We start from the raw sequence: 9,548 nt of genomic DNA, 5'->3' as shown, positions 1-9,548 counted from the left end.
TAGCATAATGCTTTTGTATACTTAATACCCGACGCCACACAACAACGTTTAAACATAGCCAATCTTTGTGGGCTGTTTCGGATATATCTAACCAATAAGGTCATTTTGGAGATTTGGATCATTTCTCATGCTATCACCTTCAACACGTGATTGTGGTCGTGGATGCCGCATAGAGCTGTATGTAACATCATCTGTTGATGAACTATCACGGATTGATTTTCTCTTGCTATCCGAAGAAGACATTTTCCCTTCATTACAAAAAAAAAATATAGTTAATATAGAACTATTCGATAGCTATGATAAAATAGAGGCATAAGACGACAAGATTCACTTAAATAATCATATACAGAATAAACACAAAATTAATTCGGCAAACACATGATTTGAGAACATAATATGCAAATTTTTCCCAAGAGAATAAACAGACGTTCCAAATTAAGACAGTTCATACCATAACAATGACCAAAACAAGGATTGGAGAATACTGAAATAGAATTGCCATTGTTGCAGAACCCTAGAAAAAAATCGAAGCAGAGAGAATGGATAAAAGAAGCACGTGAATCTATTTTATAAAATGTTTAAAATTTTTAATATTTAAAACTTTTAATATTTGTTACTTAATTAAATGGTTAACCAGAAGTAGAATTGGTTCAGATGGTTAAGGTGATTAACAATGTTCTATTTGGTTAGGTGTTCGATTCTCCATGTCTACATTTTATATAAATATTTTTTATTTCATTTTATAAACGGAAATTAATCGGAATAATTTTTATGACTATATAATAATGGTATACCTTATTAATAAATTATAAATTTATATTATTTTAATTAGTTTACCAAACCTTACAAAATATATAACAATATATTATATAATATTTCTCTTTATATAAAGTTAATGTATGAAATATAAATTTATTATTGCTAAACTTTCGGTTATTTCAATTCGGTCCAATCCAATCCAATCCAATCCGATTATCAGTCTGGTCCTGGATAAATTTCGGTCCAGTTCTTTAACGAAAAGTCAACGGTCCAATCCAGTTCGGTTCTCCAAAAAAAGTCAACGGTCAGATCCAATTCCGGAGTTTTTTTCTCGGATATTCGATCCGGTCTAGTATCTCCAGGATCCGCCCTACTACCAACCTTCAAAATATACTAAACAAAATTAAAATTATTTTAAACAAGTAAAGAACGGTCTCTATATCGAATTTATCAAATATCAGTAACATCAAATTTATCAAACATTATCAGTAACATCACGTTTATAAAAAACATCAAATTTATCTGAACAACATCAGCAACATCAAATTTATATAAAAACATCAAATTTATCTAAACAATTAAAGCAGCAAAATTATGCAAAATCAAAGTAGCAAAATTATAGAAAAAATCAAATCAAATCAAACTTATCTAAAATATAAACATAAATCAAAGCAGCAAAATCTAAATAAATTAATCATAGGAAAAAAAAACAAATCAAAATTAATTTATCCAAAAATGGCAGCAAACCAGAGAAACAAAACAGCAAAATTATTATAGAAAGAACAACAAAACAGCAAAACCATTATGTAATTTTATTAATTTATTTTTACTTACCACCAGAGAAACAATGGCAGCAAACCAGCAGAAGGAGAAAAGCAATCGGAAGAGACGACAAGCGGTAGTCAGGCGGCAAAACAGGGGAGGAAGACGCAAAACAGAAGTCAGGATTCCTTCCAGCAGCTCAACAGAAAGAAGAAGAGAAGAAGACGTCGAAGACGGCTTTGAATCGCACAGGGAAAAAGAGAAACGCGAAGAAAAAGCGGAGGAAGAGACGAGTAGGCGGCGTAATCGGTAGGTTAATTATCTATTTTTGATAATTTTAATTTTTTTTTTAATATACTGAACTAAAAAAAAATTTGGGGCCCTTGGAATTTATGGGCCCTGGGCCTGCGCCCAAAAATCAAGGTCCAGGGCCGGCCCTGTATATAAGGTATTACAATATGGGAAATTTACATTAAAGTTCAAATTTCAAAACTTATCTACAATTTTATCAATAAGTAATTGGAATTATATCAAATATGAAAATACTATAGCAGTTATGGTAGTTAAAAAAAATTCCTTGTATTATTTTTACCTTCTCACGCCATTTTAATCAGTTACTTTGACATTTATAAAATAAAAAATTTATACTTTTAACATATTAAAAATTAAATCACCACTATTGATAAAACAATAATATTATTGTCATATATGATTTTTGATTTTTTAATGTAAATAGCCCTTACAATATTAATAAAAGTGGCATGTAAAATGGAAGAAAGAATAGAATATTTTTAGGGAAGAAATTATATTAGTAGATTGGAGAAAAAATAGAGATCGGAAAAAAAATGGAGAATTATAGATAGAAAAGACAAAATTGAGGAATTGCCTTTGAGAAAAAATAGAGACCCGGATAAAGAAAATGAAGAATTATGGATAGGGAATACAAAATTGGGGAATTGCCTTAGGAGATGCTTTAATTGAACCAACTTCTAAAACATTAGATAAAAATAAGATTAAATTCATGGCATATTATAAATATAAATTTAGTTTTATAATTAGTTGAAAATTATGGATTTAATCTTCACATACAAAACAATATTAATATGCAATTTCAAATATCATTAATAGAAGATATGTTTTATTTTCATTAACACTAAATATGCGATTCAAATCTTATTGGGTGATCAGAACATTGAAGGATGGAAAGTGGTTAGAAGATGAAATTACACATTAATTTTTTTTACCTTTCATTAATAAAACTTAAAATAGCACTTTTTGATAAACACAGATGCTTAAAATTCTATTGTTGTGTATGTATATTGATTAAATCCATAAAATAACCATAGAACTAGATTTATAGTTTATCCAAATAGTTGATAATCAAAGATGAAGAAAAACTCTTAATCCACCCCACCCGAATGTGATTCAAACTAATGACCTCTAGAGTCATAGGTAAACTCTCAACCAACAGGCTAAGAGCTTCACCACAAGTGCAAAATTACTCTTAATTTATGAAACGATAAAAATTTACTATTAACGTTTCTAAACAAAATCAATTTTACCTTTAGAGTTTGTTTGGATGAGGGTTTCTTAAAGTAAGGTATAATAAGTGTATGAAAGTTAGTTTGTTTTGAAGTGTAATTAAAGAGTAAGGTAAATAAAGGTACATGAGGGTAAATTTTCCCTTGTTTTGTTTTGGATGCACCCAATTTGGGGGTGAGGAGGGTTAAATAGAAAAACCTTCCTATAACACCCTCTTTTCCAATAAATGGCTTTTTTTTTGTGGCAAGCAATATAAAATTCACTTTTACAATTTAAAACCCACTACCAATATATTGGGATTTTTTTTAATTAATTTGTAATAATTTTATTTTTGCTTTGAAATTTTAACAATCTAAAATTTCTCTTTTTTTTTTTAAGATGAATTTTACTTTGATTATTACTAAGTGAGTATTTAATTTCCATATTTAACAAAATGAGTATATAACAATTTAATTAATTTTGATGAGAATTTATTTAGTTTATAGAAAAATAGAAGTTACGATTAAAAGTAAGAGTAGGGATATAAAAGTAATTTTTTACACAACCTTACCTTACTTTACATTCAAACCAAACATAATTACATTATTTAATCATCACTTATTTCACATTCTATCCAAACATAACAAGTTATTTCATACATCTCACTTATTTTATCTTACCTTACCTTACTTTAAATAACCATCATCCAAACAAGTCCTTAAGGAATAGAGGGGATAAAGAGTAAAATCGACATTGATTGAAAAATTAAAAATAAATTTATACTATTTCATAGGTTAGATGTAAATTTGCACTTCTCAAAGTGAGTGAAAAAGTGCATGTTCATTCATCCATACAAATTTAGCATACTCAACAACAAATAGTCGGAATTAAGTGAACTTGCTTCCGGCATTTGTTTAAATTTGAAAATTAAAAGTTGTAAAAATGAGAACCCATGGCCTTATTCAGTAAGGATTAAACAATAAGGGGAAAAACATCATGAGAATTCCAATTGATTCTAAATAATTATCTGAATTAGTATGAACTAAGAATGATGCCATCAACCAATGGGGAATCTTATTATTCTCAGGATTTCTACTTCCATGTCCACTGTCATGGACACTTTCATGATGATTCTAAATTTCTGATAAATTTCTTGGCCTGTCATCCAAAAACAAAATTTTAGAAAATGAAAAACAACAATTGATTAGGAGAAATTTTATTATACACGTCATCATCCGTGCGGCAAACCAATAATTGAATGTCACGTTGCACTTTAACCAACAAAATAATAACATTGTGTGATTAATTAATGAATTTTAGTGTATTAAATTGTTGGCAACGTGACATCAAGGTTAGCTTGACGTCCAGATGACATGGTACGTCAAGTGTAATAAATTTATCGTGAAATAAAGGAAAATCTAGAAGAAAACAATTACTAAATGTTTGCAAGCCTACCTGTTCCAAGGTTAGAAACATGATCACATTCCAGGATCCCAGCCTCCCAAAATTTGGAATAAAGCCTTTATAGAAAGCCAATGGTCCCTGCAAATCACATTCAGTGCTATATGTTTAAATATTCTTCACATGGAATTTCCAGAGCATCAAATTCTAATAGATATATACGAGTAAAAACAACCACCCTCACCCTTCAACAAACAAGGGCAATACATAACAATATATTCTTCCTCAACTACTCGTACACACACAGGCATGAGAAAATAGAAACACAATCAACTATCAACAATCAGTATAAAAAAAGGGCGGCCCGGTGCACGTCCCCACTAAGCGAGGGTCCGGGGAGGGGTCCCACCACAAGGGTGTATTGGGGGCAAGCCTTCCCCTGCCAATTTATTTTGGCAAGAGGCCGCTCCTAAGACTCGAACCCATGACCTCTCGGTCACACAACAACAACGTTTACCGGCCAAGAAAATGAATGTTCGAAGAGAATAAGATGTAGGAAAATAACATCAAAAGCTCACATGTAGCATATAGAAAAACTCATTCGACCATGCAATTTTAATGATTCAGTAAGAGACGAACTTCTCTAAAAAGGGAAACATGTTGAACAAAAAAAAAACCCAGCAGACTAAATTATGTTAATGCCAATCTTACATCATTCTTCAATGTCTTAATGAAGCAATCAAGTGTGCTCTTGTAAGCAGAATCCCCCATCATCCTTGACTTAACCTGTGAAAGAGCAACCAACAGTGATGCTGTTTAGTCTAATAAATCATTTAGTATAAACCATGGTAAGACAATAACAATTGACTAGTTCATAGATAACAAGTGCTTTTATAATGAGCAAAGCTGCTTAACAAAGTCAAATTAACAAAATTTCGTTACTTAACATCGGCAAGTTAATCATTCATTAAGTCCTTTTGGTGAAATTTGCGCACAAAACATCATTTCCTCTGATTGCAATACCACTTGACAATATCCTTGACAAGCAAATAAAAATGCCACCAAAAAATATCAACTTTTCCAACTGATTATGTGAGTGCTAGAATGTATAAAAAGAGTACCACGTCGACTGGTGAACCAATACAAACAGCTACGAAACCTGCTCCTAGCCCAGAAAGAAGATGGGTGACAACATTATCTGTGAACCCAGGAATTTTCAGAATTGACTGCATTAAAAATTTGAAAATATTTTATCAGAAATAATATTTGACATCACAAGATGAACAAAAACATCAAATTGTTCTATATAGTTTACCTGTTTCACTTGATCATAGCTAGCAAGTTCAGCAGCATTAATAATAGCATTTCGTGCTACATTAGGTCCAAGCCCAGTCCAAAGTGCACCAACTCCTTCCTAATTTATATAAAGGAACTAGAAACAGTAAGGCAGAGTTGCTAACTAAAATTAAGATTAACTGTCCAGTTTTGCACCATTTTTTAATTGTGGATTGTTACACAACCTGTCTCACAATTGTAGAATAAGCATTCAGTGCTCCAGAATAGCGCCTTGGCACACCAGGTGCTAGTTTTCCTTCAGACTGAAGTCTAACTTTCACAAGATCAGTTGGATTTGCAATACAGATTGCTAGTGCACCTGTTTTAAGAGGCAAACAAGAATAATTAACAGAAAAAAAGAGGAATAGCAGAAATTTTTAAATGAGCACGAAATATCATCAATTGGTACGAGAGTTGTACTTGTATCAAGTCAAGGTGCCAGTAATACCAGGTTCTAATACCAAATCCACTAATTGGTAATAGAATGAACTGACAATGGTCTATTTGAACTTGCAGATAAAAAAATTCTCAGAAAACCTTTTAACCACTAAGCTCACCAGTAGTAAGACCAGCGAGAATCTTCTTGGTTAAAGGAACATCTCCAACAAAGTCACGACCCACATAAAAGTTCTTAACCTGTCAAGCATGTATTTTTTTTTTTTTTTGTAAAATTGAGTCATCAACATAGAAAACAGTTCAATGAATCATGCAACGAGAAAAATTAAGACCCACAGGTTCATAAAGCCCAATTCTTAAGCCTCCAAATAGGCATTGCCGATGAAGCCCTGGTACAACTCCTTTCCAGAGTGACGATAGGCCTTCTTCTCTAGCAATAGTACCAACTGTGCCCAACAAACCCCTATACTTTGGTAAGGAGACTCCCTCGCCAGCAACAGCTTTCTTTTGGAGCTGGAGCCTAACTTTTGCAGTGTCCAACGGAATTGTACATACCTGCAGTAGTTTAAACATATGCAGATCATCAAGCATGCTGCCAACCACAGAGTCATTGAGGCCTGCCAATCAAGTATTCAATGAAATAAATTTCTCAAAATCGGGATTTCTCAGAAACGATCAAAACATTCCATGTACTGGGGCAAGCTCTCTCATCATAGATCATATTTATGAAATCATAAACAAGATCCGATTGTATTCAATGATAAGCTTCAAGTGACACTGAATCAAGGACTACATTAGTCGGCATTCGTCAGTCCTCGGTTTTCTAAATAACAATAATAGTAAAAAAGTCCTACTTTCTCATCATAAAATTCTCATGGATCAGAAAATGGAATAGAGACATAACGTCATAATCTAGATCAAAAATCATAATTTTGCACAACCGTTTCGATTAAATGAAAAAGAAAAACGCGATCATCAGAGTTCAAGTGAAAAAACATTAAACAATACTATTGTGTATAGATTACCTCAGCGACACAAGCAGCGAATGCGCTACTAGCGAAAGTTCCGGCGAAAGAAATATCGGATTTACCCTTGCTATCGGCAACCATCCCTAACGGAGAAGATGGAGATGAATCAAGGTGGAGAGGATGAAATGAAATAGGGATGGAAGTAATTATAATGAAAGAAAAGACAGAAGGCAGAGCAAATGGGAATGGTGGAATGGGAATATTGGGGAAAGTGAGGATTCAATTGGAAGTTTTCTCCACTCTCGGAGTTTACAGTTGTTGTTCTCTTCTGCTATTCATCGTCATCCTTCATTTATTCTTTGTTTTCGCCACTGCTACCAAGTTTGCCTGCCACCACGCCGCTATTACGTCACCAAGCGAGTAGTTGCGAGGAAAAAAAGATGTGTTTTTTCTTACTCTAATTTAATTTCAATAGTTTTAAAAACTAATAAGGCAATTTAGGTCAGGAAAAACGATCATTTGATCCTTGTACTATATTGTGCCTTTCTCTTTAGCTCTTCTATGCAATGTTGGAATTGAGGGTTTTTTTTTTTCTTTTTGAGGTTTAATAAGGTAAGATAAGTATATGAATAAGCACTATATTTATTTGTTTGATGTGTAAAAAAAATATGGACTAAAAGAAACATCATCAAAACTTAACTTAGATAAGATGACTGAAAAAAAATTGAACTGAACTAAATTATATTGAAACTGAAATAATAATATATTTTTTAAAAATAGTAATAATTAAAATAAAAATTTGATAAAATTAATAATGGTTCTAATAATAGTGATAATAATAATAAAAAAAAAATTTATAAAAAAATTTATAATTACAATAATTAATGATAAATTACTGAACAAAACTGATTACTGAACTGAACTGATTGTTACTGAAATTAAGTAATAAAGAATAGAGCCTTAGAAGATTTTAAATTGTAGATGTTGACTTTTTTCCTTTTCTCTGTTTCGAATTTTTATGGGGTTTTGATTTTAGTTGATTGTCGTTATTATTTCACTATTATGTTTGTTTTGGATTTTTTGATCTTGTTTTTTGTCACATATCGGCGTAAAAATAGAAAATTAAAGGATTGATATGTGAATTATCCTATTTTACATAATTAATTAGTTATCTATTAGTTATTTTGAAAGTTACACTATCCAGCTATAAAGGTATTAGTTGTAACATCAGCAACACTTTGGCCATGTTTGGTAAAAAGCGTTTTGGGATAAAAAGAGCGGTTTTGACCAACTTTAGCGGTTTGACCACTGAAACCGCTGATTGGAGTGTTTGGTTGAGAAAGGTTTGGAAGAGAGTTTTGGAATGAAAACGCTAATTTAGAAAAAGCTCATTTTAAGAGCTTTTTCAATTAGCGTTTTGCAATATTAAAATTAATGGACTTCTTTAACCCTAATTATTTTATGTATATTTTTATGTATTAAAAAAAGAAATGCCCTTATTCGTCTTTTTTGCACAAACCGCTATTATCAATCAACTAATTTTTACCAAACAGGTCTACACAAATAGCTAGTCAAATCAGCTAATGTAATTAGCTAATAGCTAACAGCTAATGTAATCAGCTAACAATTAATTGCCAAACATGGCCTTTAATCCTTTATAAGGTTATTCTTTTGTAACCACCAGTTCTGATCGATCACATGCTCTTTAAGGAGCAAATAGTATTTGCTCATTAATCATTGAATTTAGATTCATTATAATCCAATGGTTCATAAAGAATACTACTCTGATCACAAGTAAAAATACTTTTCTAATTCTTTTTAAGACCCAATAATTTAAAAATCCCTAAATTAAAAGAATAACTGAATGTCTTACCAAAAAAAAAAAAAAAGAATAACTGAATGAGAGAGAAAGGCAAAAGAATCTGCCTTCTCTGTTTAAGTCGAATCCTAGAGGATCTCGGTAAAAAAAAATTGAGTCTTAAACTTCCGATTGAATTGCAAAAGAAAGCATCTCCTTAGTTAGACCATCAACTGAAAATCTTCCGAAACCTTTTGCTAGGAAAGAGAATTAACTAAAAATCTTCCAAAATCTTCCACCCACCTGATATTGCAAACTAGTCGTTGCAACATCCTCTCTTTTAATCGAACAAAAACAAAGGTAAGTAAAATACAGTTGGATCGTCTTCTCTGAGATTGGCTTTCATTTAACTCACTCACGACTTCTGATTCGTTTACAGACTTAATCTTCATTATAACGCAAGAGAGAGAAAAACAAAACATAACCGTGAAAAGAGATCGTTTCTGTTAAATTTCCACCGCACAATTTGTTTAGTTTCACGACTTCCAGTATGTACAAAATCTTCGAAATAGAATTATTGGTTTCACTATCAATTACCAGCTCTTGAT

General features: G+C 31.6%; 1 protein-coding gene and 1 long non-coding RNA gene across 3 annotated transcripts; both read right to left on the bottom strand.

Moving 5' to 3' along the window:
- Nucleotides 1-1,978, bottom strand: LOC136206704 (uncharacterized). The gene is made up of 3 exons (XR_010676390.1): nt 1,594-1,978; nt 452-1,140; nt 1-248 (listed from the first exon to the last, which is right to left on the bottom strand). It is a non-coding gene; the product is annotated as an uncharacterized lncRNA (long non-coding RNA).
- Nucleotides 1,979-3,799: 1,821 nt separating this feature from the next.
- Nucleotides 3,800-7,589, bottom strand: LOC136206988 (mitochondrial uncoupling protein 1). 2 transcript variants are annotated; one of them, XM_065998225.1, is made up of 9 exons: nt 7,200-7,589; nt 6,511-6,791; nt 6,336-6,414; nt 5,964-6,097; nt 5,759-5,857; nt 5,565-5,669; nt 5,155-5,229; nt 4,498-4,584; nt 3,800-4,200 (listed from the first exon to the last, which is right to left on the bottom strand). In XM_065998225.1, exons 2-9 carry the CDS (start codon nt 6,763-6,765, stop codon nt 4,165-4,167), a joined length of 870 nt encoding a protein of 289 aa, XP_065854297.1. In that variant the 5' UTR covers nt 6,766-6,791; nt 7,200-7,589; the 3' UTR covers nt 3,800-4,164. The 2 variants fall into 2 exon arrangements, with proteins under 2 accessions (XP_065854297.1, XP_065854295.1); XM_065998223.1 differs by having other exon boundaries at nt 6,511-6,729; nt 7,200-7,588.
- Nucleotides 7,590-9,548: the final 1,959 nt, after the last annotated feature.

This window comes from Euphorbia lathyris, chromosome 9 (assembly GCF_963576675.1).
Source record: "Euphorbia lathyris chromosome 9, ddEupLath1.1, whole genome shotgun sequence".
Classification (NCBI taxonomy): domain Eukaryota; kingdom Viridiplantae; phylum Streptophyta; class Magnoliopsida; order Malpighiales; family Euphorbiaceae; genus Euphorbia; species Euphorbia lathyris.
The sequence above is the reverse complement of the archived record's forward strand: the minus strand, read 5'-3'. Positions and strand labels throughout refer to the sequence as shown.